The sequence below is a fragment of the Ovis canadensis genome, chromosome 5, assembly GCF_042477335.2.
Source record: "Ovis canadensis isolate MfBH-ARS-UI-01 breed Bighorn chromosome 5, ARS-UI_OviCan_v2, whole genome shotgun sequence".
Lineage (NCBI taxonomy): Eukaryota > Metazoa > Chordata > Mammalia > Artiodactyla > Bovidae > Ovis > Ovis canadensis.
In genome coordinates this window covers 27,656,950-27,670,309 of record NC_091249.1, presented here as the reverse complement: position 1 = coordinate 27,670,309, position 13,360 = coordinate 27,656,950, and the positions used below count along the sequence as shown (strand labels likewise).

Genomic DNA, 13,360 nt, shown 5'->3' with positions numbered 1-13,360 from the left:
GATGGGGAAACTGGGGCTCAGAGAGGTCAAGACACTTGGGCCAGGGTGCACAGGAATCAGAGGGGACCTGTGTTGGAATGAATTTCAGCTCTGCCATGTCCTGGTTGTATGAACCTGGGTAAGAAGAAGAACAGGCTTTGCCCCTCTGGGCCTCTGCTTCCCATCTATCCAACAGGAATACCTCATGGGTCACTGGAGATGAAGTGTGGAAAAGTTCCCGGCATGGAGCCCAAGAGCAAGCCATTATGAGTTGGATGCCACTAGGATAATGATGGTTATTATCACTCAGTCATTGTCCCAAGAGAGTCAGCACCCCAGAGACCAGGGTAGGAGGAATCTCTGGGGCCTAAAAAGGGAATAACGATCTGTTCCTATTGCACCCCACCCCCTTGTGGGTATCTCAGGACAGTGACCTGAGCCAGTTTGGCAAGTTGCCCCTGGTCTTTGGCATTTCCTGTTGATTCCAGCTTTGTTTTCCTTCAATTCCCTCTGGGAAATAGCAGGCTGTGAGTACTGGATCCATGACACTTGCTTCCTGGGATGGGGTCAGGGATGCTGAGGCTGGGGTGTTCCCTGAATGGAGGTGGGTGGGTGATCTAGAGGCTGTGGTGCCAGCTGGAGGTCCCCAGAGAAGGCCAGAATAGGAGGGTCCCAGCCTAGAGGGGCCTCCCTCAGGAACTCTGAAAGGCCTGCATCTGACTGTCCCAGTGATGTTCCAAACTCCCATGGGAGTCAGACAAAGCACACAGTCAAAGCCATGAGTCACACATGTCACCAGGGCACAAGGTCAGACACCAGAGCACATAGGAACATTAGGTAATTAGAGCTCGGCACGCCAGGGAGTCAGATGCACACCCCAAAAGTCAGAGCACCAACACCCAGGCATGGGACACACAAGTAGCCTAGAGCAGTGTCTCAGTCACAGTGTCCCAGGGAGCACGAATAGTCCTGTTGACACAATCACATGGCCCCCAGGAGTATATACATCACAGGGTAACCATCACTGCATCCCAGAGACACCCTGTCACAATCACTGCCCTACAGTCACTCTGTCTTAATGACGGTCCCAGGAGTCTGTCCTGAGTCTGTCACCATCACTGCCCCAGAGACACACCATCAGCTTGTCATAATCACTGTCCCAGGAGCAGACAGTCACTATGTGACACTCACTCATGGGCACGCACAGTCAGTGACACAATCGCAATATCCTGTGAGCACACACAGCCATGCTGTCACAATGACAGTGTTCCAGTAGCATGCACAGCCATGCTGTCATAATCACAGCATCCCAGGAGCACACACAGTCACCCCTGCAAAGTCACTGTGCCCCAGGGCTACATGAAGTCACCGTCACAGTCGCTGTGCCAGAAGCACATAGTCACATAAGCACAGACCCGGAAGCACACACAGTCACAGGGTCCCCCATCACCATGTCCCTGAAGCACACAAGTCACACAGACAACAATCACTGTCCTGGGAGTACACACTCAGCATGTCACAAACTACACTATCCTGGAAACATGCACAGTTATGCTGTGACAGTCACAGGACCCCAGAAACCCAGGCAGAGCATGCAGCCATGGCTGGCCATTGCCAACAGCTGGATGACCAACTCAGGTCAATGAGAGGGTACCCAGCACTCATCACTGTCATCAGAGGAAGCACGGATTCCCTCACCCTATGCTGGTACTGTGCGCCCCCTGAACACTGCTCCCTCCCTCTAGGCAGCTACTGAGCCTTAACATTCCTGCCCTGAGAAGCGGCTCCCACATCGCGCACAGCCCCCAACACAGGGCCCCCTCAGAGGCCCCCTTTAGATGACTGACCCCAGCTGCAGCGCAAGTCCAGGAACCCCACTCCCAATAGGCTCTTGCCGGCTCTAGAAGGACTCTGAGAGCTCGCCAGTCTGCAGGAAGCATTGTGGCCCTAGCAGGCACGCCACCCCCCACCCCCCGCTACAGAGCTCCCCAAACACAGTGAATCTAGCCCTTAAAACAGCATCCCCAGGAAAGCCCGGTCAAGTGGTTCCCAGCTTAGCCATTGTCTCGCTCTGTCACCGTGGACACCTAAAGTTGCAGCCTTCAGCTAAGATCCCTGTTAACAACACACGCAGCATGGCGCCTCCTAAGTTGACCCCAGGATCAGCTTCAGCTGGACGCCTCGCTTGCGGTGCACGATCAGGGGGCCCAGGTCCTGGACGCCCCCGCAGAACTCCCCTTCGGTCCCCGTCAGTCACACTGACCCCACCCGCAGCACAGCGCCCCCTGCGGTCAGTGGAGAGAGTTGCGTCCTCTCTGCGCGCCTATCCGCTCCGCGCGCGTCCGCAGCTCGGAGTCTTACCGCCTGCAGCTGCCTCCGCCCGCGCTGCCGCTGCCGCTGCCGTGAAAGGACGAGGGCCAGGACATGCGGGATGTGCGCAGGCCGGGCCGGTCGCCGGTGTCCACGGCGTCGGCGCGCTCTATGGGCCGGTGTGGCGGCCGTTCGGGCTCCGCGCGCTCCGCGCTGTCCGAGTAGCCGCGCTGCTGGATACGGATGGGGGTCCGCGGCTGCCGCCACAGGTGCTGGGGGGGCGGCTTCAGGGTGGCCTGGCCCTCCCGGGGCCCAGGCAGAGACAAAGACAGGCTCCCCTCCGAGGGGACGGCCGGGGGCTCCATGGCCCCGGCCCCACCTGCACCCCAGGGGCCCCTGGCCTCTCCAAGACAGCTGAACCCTGTTCAGCTGCGCGCGAGCTGATGCGCCCGGGGTCCCGCAGGTGCGCCTGGCCTCGGTGGGGCCATGGCGTCCCGGGGAGAGACCCGGGGGCGCTGCGGGCCGATCGCCCCCGGGCCGGGCGCGGAGGTTTCCTGTGGGCGCCTTGGCTCTCCGCTCGATGCTCGGCAGCGCTCTCGGCGTTCAGCGTCCCGCTCGGAGCCAGCCCAGGCTCCCCCGCCCCGTCCCGCCTCTCCCCGCCCCCCGCCCGCCGCGGCTGTCAGCACCGCCCCCCTCCTCCTCGGTCCGGGCCAGTGGGGGGCAGCCACCCAAGGAGGGGGCCCTTCCCGCCCACGCAGAGCCCCGCTCCCTGCGGGGAGGGGGAGCCGGAACTCGGCTCTCTCCAGAGCTCCCTGCCTTAGTCGCGGTGCACACGGGTACCAAGGAGTTAAACGGTTAATCCGATCATGAAGGAGACACCCGACTGGTTGCCGGTGTGTCAGTCAGTCTGTCCATCACGGCGGGGGCGGAGCCCAGTGCGGACTTGTCCTCGCCGCTACCCCTGGCCAGGGGGAGCTGGTGAGGAGTGGTCCCGGTAACACGGACGCGGTCCCTGCAGCGGGCTGCGACGGTGTTCGGGGAGTCTCCTGTTGGTGGGTCGGGGGATGGCGATGGTGTGTGCCTGGGGCGGGATGTGCGCGCACGTGGCCTCTTCCGAGGGTTTGTCTGTGTTTTCGTTGTCTGCTCGAAGTGTGTGTGCGCACGTGGTTGGCTGCTGCGATCTGCCTGTTTATCTGGATTTCGCTGTGCGTGTATCTGCGTGTCTGTGTCTGAAGGAAGTGTGTGCACGTGTGCTGCCTGTTTGGAGGGTGTGCGCCTCTACAGGGTCTGTTCTGGTGGCCTGGGAGCTGTGCCTGTCTTCCCACGCGATTGGGTGTGTACTGTGGTCGGTCCGCGCTTGCGGAGTTTTGCACTCGACTCTGCCTCTGTTGTTTGACTGGTGTCTGAGAGAGTCAACGTGTGTTGGTGTGTGTGTATGTGGTCGACCTGGGGCCGCTTTGAGGTGTTTCCCTTTGGTTTCTGTGTGGCTCCGGGAGGATACCCGGTGGCTGATACCCCGACTGCCCGCCCACCGCTCTGTGCGTCTCTGCCTCTTCTAAAGCGCTTCTGCAGGAGGTAAACTGAGGCAGGTCCCGGGCAGCCGCCGGACGCACTCCCGTGCCCTTTTCAGGCGAGTAAACAGCCGCGCCTCCTCCCCGCTGCCCCCGCCAGCAGAACCCCCCTTCCGGCACCTAAATCGGGAGTCGCCGTGACTCACGCTCCCGCCTCCCCCAGCGCCGCGCCGAGCGCGAGCAAGCAAAGAGCTAGCGGGATCCGAGAGCTCTCCCACCCCCCGCCCCGGTCCGGGGCCGAGCCCTGGTGAAGGAGGCTGCGGGGCAGAGGGCCGTGTACACACCCTTGTGCCCCATCCTCCAACCGTGCCCGGGCCGATGCGCGCTCGGATTAAGGAGCTAGGAAGCCAGTCCATGAAACCAGGCCCCGCCCCCATGCGCCCCCCTCAAGGGCTCCCCCGGGCAGGCCGTGCCGTCTGCCACCGCCCTCCCTCTGCACTGTTCTTATTAAAAAAAGAGAGAGAGAAAGCTCCAACCCCCACAGCTGCTTTTCTCCCTGCCAGAGGGGGCTCCGGGCGTGGGCGAACGCGGAGCTAGAACCGCCCTGCCATTAGCAGCCGCTGAATGTCCTAGAGGCCACAACTGTGTCCCCCACTTCTCTCGGGGACCCTCCCCACAAGTGCATACCCAAAAAAGGCTTCTAGGGGATTCACAAGGGCTGTGGGTCCTCCCCAGATCACTTGAGTGTCTTGGGTTGAACCAAATTCTTGGGGTCAGCGGTGTTGTTGGGTTGGCCAAAGCTCAGAGTGGGGTAAATGGAGGAGGGGGGAATCAGGTCACAGCGGGGGTGGCAGAAAAAGGAAGGCCCAAGGTAGTGGGCCAGAGTAGGTCACTGGATCTGTGGCCTGAAGGAGGCTAGAGGGATTTGGAGGAGGTCGGGGAGGGGGGGGGTTCGTTAAGCCATTTGGAGAGGAGAATGACAGTCACTTCTTCCCTCATCTGGAAATGAATCATTGTAGCATGATCCAAGCAGAGACCCTGGAGCCCTCTGACTGAGTAGACAAAGGGGCGGGTGGGGAGATTGAGGCTGCAGAGAATAGTAGCCCAAGGAGGGCAGTGGGGACAGGCCCCGCCAGCTGCCAGGACTAGCTGTGGTCTGGCTTTCAAATTCATCCTTGGGCCAAGAGGAGGGTTGAAGTACCCTCTGAGGACCCCAGATGAGAAACAGCAAGGAAGTTCAGTGTGAAGCTAGGCTCAGAAGAAAGAAAAATGCCAGTCCAGACTGCCTCCAGTGTCCCACCATCCCCTCTTAACGCCTTGAAGAAATGACATCCTCTTAGAAAGGGAAATAGAGGTGCACATGGATTGGTGGGATGTGTACTCCCTAACCTGTCCCAGCTTTCTGATTATGGGAGCGTTCCTGCAGACTGGAGGGTCCAAACCCTTTCCGAAACCCTGCCCCTTGCTGGCCAAGGCAGCTGCAAAATGGAAGAAGGGGTTCCTCTAAAGGCTGCAAGAGGTGCCACTTAGGGGCGGCGGGATGTCACAACCTGACCCACCAAGCTCCAGGAGAACTTTCAGCTGGTTTTGCAAAACTCAGGAAGCCAGGAGCCCGGAGCAAAGGAAAGGGCTGGTGGCTGGAGTTAGCCCAGCTGGCCCTGTTTCTCCATCCCACCTCCCAGCCTGGTCCACCTCCCGCCTACCTGTCAGCTTTGGTGATGGAAATTCGTGGAGGGATCAGCAGCGGCAGAGTGGTGGGCCGGGGAGGCAGAGGGACCCCAGGGTCCAAGGGCTCAGGCTCAGCCCAGCCTAGGCCTGGACCCGTGGAGAGGCGTCGGCGAGGGCGTCGGAGGTCAGCCCCCAGCATGTTGGCTCGGCCCGGCTCAGGGGTCTCTCGAGGCCTCTGAGGTGAGACAAGGGCGGATAGGGGTACAGCCAGGTCAGGCAGCTCTGAGCCCCTCCCCGCAATAACGTGCCTCCCTGGCCATCTGAGAGGGTCGCCTATGGGGATTAAGGCTTCTGTGCCCTGCTCCCATCTTAGCATCCCTCTCACAGTGGGGGCGTTCCCAGTTCTTACATCTGAAAGGTGCCCTTTCTCAGCCATAACTTTTGTGGGGTTCCCTTTTGATGTCTCCGTCCTGGGGCTTCTGGGCCCTCATGTCTGTAGTCTGTCCTCACCATGAAACCCTTCTAACACATCACAACCTTCCACGTCTACGAAGCCTCCTTCGTAGAGGAGGCTAAATGTATGTGGCCTCCTCCCTTCCTTACATCTGAGATCCTCAAGACCTTTACCCCCAGCAACTCTCCGCATCCACCCTACAATCCTCTCCCCTATTGGGAAAATCCCTGGAAGGCCCTGCCTTCTACCCCTGGGCTAAGAGCCTCTTAATCCGGGCAGCAGCAGAATAATGAAGTCAATGGAGTAAACTGAGGCACGAGGGGACAAGACTTGCTGCCTCGAGAAGTGGGGCCAGGCTTAGTGAGCAGCTGTGGTCACTAGGGGGCTCCCGACCCCCAACCCAACTCAAACCTCGTCCCCAGCCCCGCCCCGCCTCTCGCACCTCGTCTCCGGTTCCGGCCACAGACAGGACACTGCGACTCCTCTTCATTTCGCCAAACTACCGCGCCGGCTTCATGTCATGCCCCGGCTAGTGCCTCCTACAGGACCAGGCCAAAGGCGTCTGCCATTAGCGCCCTGGGGCCCTGGGGCCCTGGGGCTCCCCCTGCGGGCTGAGCATGGAATCCACCCCCGCCCCAAGCCAATTGCCTCTCCCGGGGCGTGACGTCAGCGGGTGGCTGACGCACTGCCTGTTGGTGACGTCGCACGCATGTTGCCAAAGCAACAGCTGACGCATGGCCGGGCTCTGAACAGTGTCAATGCCTAGATTGGCCACTGGGGGGCCGGGAGCCTCGGGCCCGGGTCGCCCCAGCCCCCACCGGTCCTCCTGCGGGGGCTTCCGCAGCCTGGGGATCCCTCAGAGAAGACCGGGAGCTCCCAGAGCCGGCCACGTGTGGCGCGTGGTCTGAGCTGGGGGCCGGAGGAAGCGTCTCCTCCGAGCTGTTGGGATTTTATGCCTAAACCCGAAATAGATCCGATGTGCGGGGGCCGGGCGCAGCGAGACGGCGGTTTGGGCACAGATGGGGGACGCGCAGGCAGAGGCGCGCGGAGACAGACAGGGACGCATGGAAATAGAAACAGACAGACAGGGACACAGACGCAACTCCCGGTGATGAGTGCGCTCTGCTGCCGGCAATCCCTATCTAAAAGCTTGGGGGAGGGGAAGCCTGGCTCGCTCTACCTTTGCACCCAGGCGCTGCAAATTATGGCTGCATGGCCGTAGGTCAGTGCATTAAACCCTCTGAGCCTGTTTCACCTCTGCGAAATGGAATGATAATTCTTACAGGTTCTATATGAGGATGAAATGAGATCAGACCATATTGAATTCTTGAAGAACTGGCACTCAGTAACTGCTTAATAAATGCTATTGACATCCAAGCCTGCTGCTGTTCAGTCGCTAAGTCCTGTCTGATCCTTTGCGATCCCGTCGACTGCAGCTCACCAGGCTTCCCTGTCCTTCACCATTTCCCACAGTTTGCTCAAATTCATGTCCATTGTGTCGGTGATGCCATCCAAACACATCTCATCCTCTGTCACCCCCTTCTCCTCCTGCCCTCAGTCTTTCCCAGCATCAGGTCGTTTCCAGTGTGTCGGCTCTTTGCATCAGGTGGCCAAAGTATCTGAGCCTGTGGGAGCCCGTTAGAACCCACATCAGATCATGACCCTCCTCTGCTCAGAGCCCTCCATGGCTTTCACCTTCTTCAGAGGAGACATCAAAGTCCTCAACAAGAGGATCACAGAGTCCTGTATAATCTCTCTGTCCTCATTCCTCCCACTCTCCCCCAGGCTCACTCTGCTCCATCTACACTGGCCCCTTGACTGCTTCTGGACACACTCGGCATTCTCTAACCTCAGAACCTTTGCACTTTCTGTTCCCTCTGCCTTAAATATCCACAGGTCCCTCACATCCTTCAGGTCTTTGTAACAGCTCACCTTTTCAGTATTTCTCGCCTCCCCACTGCTGTTTAAAGTTGCTAGCCCCTCAGGATTCCTGAATTTTCTTATCCTGCTGTATTTTTTTCATAGAATTTATCACCTAAACACATACTATGTAATTTACTTATTACATGTATTGTTGGTCTTGTTCTACACCAGAATATCAGCTGCAGGAGAACAAAAATATTTTATCTGTTTTATTAATTACTATATGCCCAGAGCCTAGAACTGAATCTGGAACATAGTATTCTCTTAATAAGTTTTTGTTAAATGTCTGGTTATTATTTTGAGGACTCAAGAGCATATTTATTAAGTTCCTAGCAAGTCTACTATGGACTGGCCACATTACTCCCTACCTTGGCTCTTATTACTTTTTCTTGCCTTATAGCTCTAGCTATAGCACTTCAGTTCAATGTCAACTGGTAGAAACGAATATAAACATCATCTCACCCATGCAGTGCTTAGCACCAGGCAAGCTCATGACAGCTGTTGAACAAATGGATGTATGTATGAATATTGTTCATTGGTCACCTTCACTTCTCCACCAGACTCAATCAGTCGGTGCCCTGGGCTCCCACTGCTGCTTATTCTGCCCCTGTTAAAGCACTCATCATTTGAGGTTCTATTTTTAGTCCCCACTACAGCTCGGTGAGGGCAAGAAATGGTACCCATTCATCATGGTCCCCTGCACATAGTCTCAATGAATGCTGAAAGAATAAGTGAGGGAACAAATTAGCATAAAGAGAAAGAGGCACCCTCTCTTCTGTATGTAGATAGACCAGACACATATGCTCAGACAGGCAGAGAGAGGGTCAGCTAGTAAGGACCATGCTTCGGCTCCAGTGTTAACACTGACCCGTGTTCAAATCCTGACTGTACCACTCCTCATTAGCTGTTTATCTGGGGGCAAGTTTCCCGGCCTCTTTGAGCGTCAGTTTCCTGATCTTCAGTTTCCATCATAAAATAGAGATAATATTCCTACCTACTTGAGGAGGTTGTTGTAAAAATGAAGTGAAGTAATGCATGTAAGGTTCTGAGCACAGTGCCTGGTTCCAAGTATGTGCTCATGGAACAGTAGCCACTATCATAATAATATTATCACTGTTGTTGATTCAGTGGACCTATAGATATATTCCCAGGTGACACTAGTGATAAAGAACCCTCCTGCCAGTGCAGGAGACATAAGAGATGCAGGTTCGATCACTGGGCCAGGAAGATTCCCTGGAGGAGGGCATGGCAGCTTACTCCAGTATTCTTGTCTGGAGAATCCCATGGACAGAGGAGCCTGGAGGGCCACAGACCATAGGGTCCCAAAGAATTGGACACGAATGAAGCGACTTAGCAGCACATTAACAGAGATTCCTCCCATCCTCCCCCTCATCCCACTGGCCTCCTCCCTGTTCCTCAAACACTTTGAGCATATTTTGATATTAGGGCCTTTCGGCTTGATCTTCCCTCCCCTGGAAAACCACCCTCAGATATCCTGTGCTCTTCCCACTCCCAATCTCCCTGACTCCACCTTAATTTTGTTTTAGAATTATGACATTCTAACAAGGTATATAATTTACCTATTCTTTTATTAGCTATTGCCTGTCCTTCGGTTAAGACATGGGGTCAATATGTTGATCTGTTTTGTCCCCTGCTAAATCTCCAGGATCTTGGACAATGCTGGTAGACAGTAGGTGCTCAACAAATGTCTCTTGAGTGGATGAATAAAACCACTTGACTCCCTTATCCTCTGCTCAAAGTTACCTCTTTTCAGAGGCCTCCCGACATGGATGCCTCCCCCTTCCCCATCTCCTTCTGCCTCTCACTCAGCTTTGTTTCTCTCCTCAGCATTCATCGCCCCTGGGGTATTATATATTTCTGTTTTTGCTTGCCCTACCCCTTAGTTCCAGGAGGTCAGGGGATTTTTCTGTCTTGTTCTAGGGCCAGCATCATGGACACATGACCTGAGCAGTCACACAGGGCCCCATGCTTAGAAGGTTTAATGCGCTACTGTCATGGTCTTGTCGTGGTCTAAATTCTTACATTAAAAAAATTTTTTTAAATTAAAAATTAAGTTTTGGCCACTCAGCCTGTGGGGTCTTAGTTCCCCAACCAGGGATCAAACCTACTCTCCCTGCATTGGAAGTTCAGAGTTTTAGCCACTGGACTGCCAGAGAAATCTCTTAATAATAATAATTTTAAACCGGGGTCTTGCATTTTCATCTGGCCCTGGGCTCTGCAAAATTCTGTAGCTGATTCCGGCTGTATCCCCAGTGCCCAGAACAGCCCATGGTAGGTGTTCAAGGATTTGTGGAATGAAGGAAGGAGTGGAGGAGGCCCAGGGGTGGAGGTGGAGACACACACATGCCACCACTGCCTGGACACTTGTGCAGCTTTGTAGAAATCAGCCCTGGCAGAAACCTGGGCATGAGAGGCAGGTCCTCAGAAACTGGCCTGAGTGCCCAGGTGGTGGGGGAGCCGCTAAACCTGCCTTCCCCCAACCCTGGGCAGCAGCCCACTGGGGAAGGGGTCCAGATGGCCAAGTAGGCTCAGGCTGAGGAGGAGCCTCTTGACTCATCCAGCTGCTCAGTGCTCCTGGCCTGGCCTGACAGGAGCACTGGCTTCACCCAGCCCCCACCACCTTCAGGAGGACATGGCGATGGGTGGCCAGAGAGGGACAGAAATGACGATAAATGCCCTTGTCTGCAGCTTGCTGAGATCGTTCAGGCCTAAGGAGGGACAGTGACTACCGAAGCTCCATGCCTTGGAGCTGGGAAGGGCTCTCAGCTCCACCCCCTCCCCATGGGGCATACGTGTGTGTGCACGTGCATGTATGTGAACACGAGACTTTGTACATGGTTGTCCATTTGCAGCTGGACGGGTCGAACTCGCTGGGAGTCTGAGTATCGTGTAGATGAAAGCAGATCATACTTGCCAGGAGTGTGTGTACGTGACAAAATGATACCACATCAGTCTATGTGGGCATAAGGCTGGCTGTGTGTGTGTGTGTGTGTGTGTGCGCACACATGTGAGGAGGGTGCCTGCGTAAGGATGCAACATTTTACACTGGTCAGAAATGTAGATTCTGGGTTCAGATCTTTGCACAGCCACCCAGTAGCTATGCAGCCTCAGGCACTTTTGGTTCTCCAGCCTGTGTATGGTGTTTGTGTGCCTACGTTTGTCTGGATCAAAGTGTGTGTGTGTGTGTTTGAGGAGCAATACAACTCTTCTGGGAGGTCTTCCTGGATACCCATCCCAAAGTGGAAGCCTCAATTTTTCTCTTTTGTGAATTAAATCGTTCAGTTGCTCAATCAGGTTCCATTCTTTTTGACCCTGGACTGCAGCCTATCAGGCTCCTCTGTCCGCGGAATTCTCCAGGCAAGAATATTGGAGTGGGTTGCCATTTCCTCCTCCAGGGGATCTTCCTGACCCAGGGATGGGAACTGTCTCCTGTGATTCTTTACTGCTGAGCCACTGGGGAAGCAGTTTGTTGTTATATATATATGTTGCTGTTTCTTCACTGATTACTAAATGTCAGCTCTGTGGGGGTAGGGGGTTTTGATCTGTTCACTGCTGTGTCCTGAGCACTGGGTACACAGTAGACAGAGTAAATACCGTTTCAGTGGATGAACATAGGGCTGTGTCTGTGTGGTATGAGGAGAGAGATAGGGGCTGATAGATGTCATGGGTGCCTGGAGGGACCTGTGCTCAAGTCGGGTCTCTATTCTCTTCCGTTCCCAGCTGTTCACAGCCATTTCTTCAGCCGTCCTCACTGTATGGGAATGACAACGTCCGATCAACTTCCTGTACTGCCTTTGATGACATCTTTCCCCTTTTCTGGGTCTAAGGGACTCACTTGCCCCATCTGTAACATGGGAGAGAGGATGGGTTGGTTCATGACCAGCCTCCTATTTGACCTAAAGCACTATGAAAATAGTTTCAATCAATTCCCTCTTGAATTAATTCAATATTTATTATGCACCTATTGTGTACCAGGCACTCTTCTAGACCTGCCCTGCCCCCGTGGAGCAGAAAGTGAATGATGAAGGCAGATACAAACCATAAAATCTCATTGAATCTTGGACACCCTCTCCTGAAATCACTCTCCATGCCTCATGGAATTTTAGTCTTCACAGTCTAAAATCACTGAGGGGATTTCTCTGTTCACATACTGATCTTGCTCCCTCAGCAGTCTCCAGGGTCAGCCAAGCCGGGACCCAGCTTCTCTTTGGTTGCTGTAGTCTGACCACCCAGCCACAGGGCCCTGACATACAGTAGGCACTTGGGAAATACGTGTGGAATGAGCTTGAAAATAAATGACGGACTAATGTAGACTGGAAAACAAGACCTCCCCTAATCCTGGGTGAGTCATCACCCACTTTGCAGATGAGGAAATTGAGACTCAGGAAGGCAAACCGTTTGCCCAGTCCCACAACCGCAGCTAAGCAGTGTGTGGCTGTGGGATGCAGCAGAGGAAGCTTGGGAGCCCAGAGGAGCATTCCCAGACCCCCACCCCCACCCCAGAGTTGCCACACATCCAGCTGGAGATGCGCTGATGGGGGGTGGGTGGTTGGGAGGGCGAGGGACAGTGCGAAGCAACTCAGGGGTCTCTGTCTCAGTCCCCAGGAGTGGAGATGCTGTGTTGGCAGGAGATTAGTAAAAGCCTGGCGCTGATGGGGGAGCTTCCGGCGCCCTGTCCCCAATTCTGGGAGCTGGGGCTCCTGGGACCCTGATTCGTTGGGGCCGGGCAGCTCCGGTCTCCGAAGCTGGGTAGAGACATCCCCCGCCCCCACCTTTCCCCCCCTCCCCGAGCCTACCCGGGAATCCCGATTCGGGGTCCTCCCTATACACCCTCAGCCTGGAGGCCAGCCTGCAGCCCTCAACCGGCTACGTGGGGGGCCCTGCCTTTCTTGGGGAGCGATGGAATTCCCCCTTCCCCGCCCGGAGCCTCTCCCTCCCAGGGGCCAGGTCCCCCTCCCGGCCGCAGTCGTAGTCCAAAGCTTACCTTGCAGGGGGGCTGGGGAGGGGATGCCCCGCCCTCTCCGGCCTGGGGGGCGGGAGGGGACCGGGGTGTCCAGACCCTTTGTTTGCCGGGGTGTGTGTGTGTGTGTGTGTGTGTGTGTGTGTGTGTGTATGTGTGAGATCGGGAGCCCCGCTGGGATGTAGGTCCGTGCGCGCGCGTACCCGGGCCTTGACGGCCGCTGTGATGCTGAACCGCCAGGGTTGGAGGAGGAGGAGGAAAGGGGGACTCCCCCGCCCCCGCCCGCCTACTCGCGGGTTTGAATGGACCGTGAGGGGGAGGGGCAGCGGCGGGCGGGCGCTTTTGTCCGGATGGCCCCACCCCTTCCCGGGGCCGGGGAATCCCCCACACCCCACCCATTTAAAGATCTTTACTCCTTCCTCTCCAGCGTCCCCCCAAACGCCTGCTTGGTTGGGGGGAGTCTGGAAGAGGCGCCCTTCACTCAAGTGGCTGAATCTCTACCCATTCTCCCTGTCCCCCGCCCTGCGCCCTTTA

The 13,360-nt window shown here is 56.1% G+C and overlaps 1 protein-coding gene across 2 annotated transcripts in view; it reads right to left on the bottom strand.

Moving 5' to 3' along the window:
- PDE4A (phosphodiesterase 4A) overlaps positions 1-2,912 on the bottom strand; it is a 39,575-nt gene extending 36,663 nt beyond the window's left edge. The window contains exon 1 of one of the 2 annotated variants that reach the window (XM_069591049.1): positions 2,341-2,912. In XM_069591049.1, the coding sequence (XP_069447150.1) occupies positions 2,341-2,654 (314 nt within the window). In that variant the 5' untranslated portion in view covers positions 2,655-2,912. The remainder of the gene's footprint in view (positions 1-2,340) is intronic. The other variant, XM_069591052.1, reaches the window with a different exon arrangement.
- Positions 2,913-13,360: the final 10,448 nt, after the last annotated feature.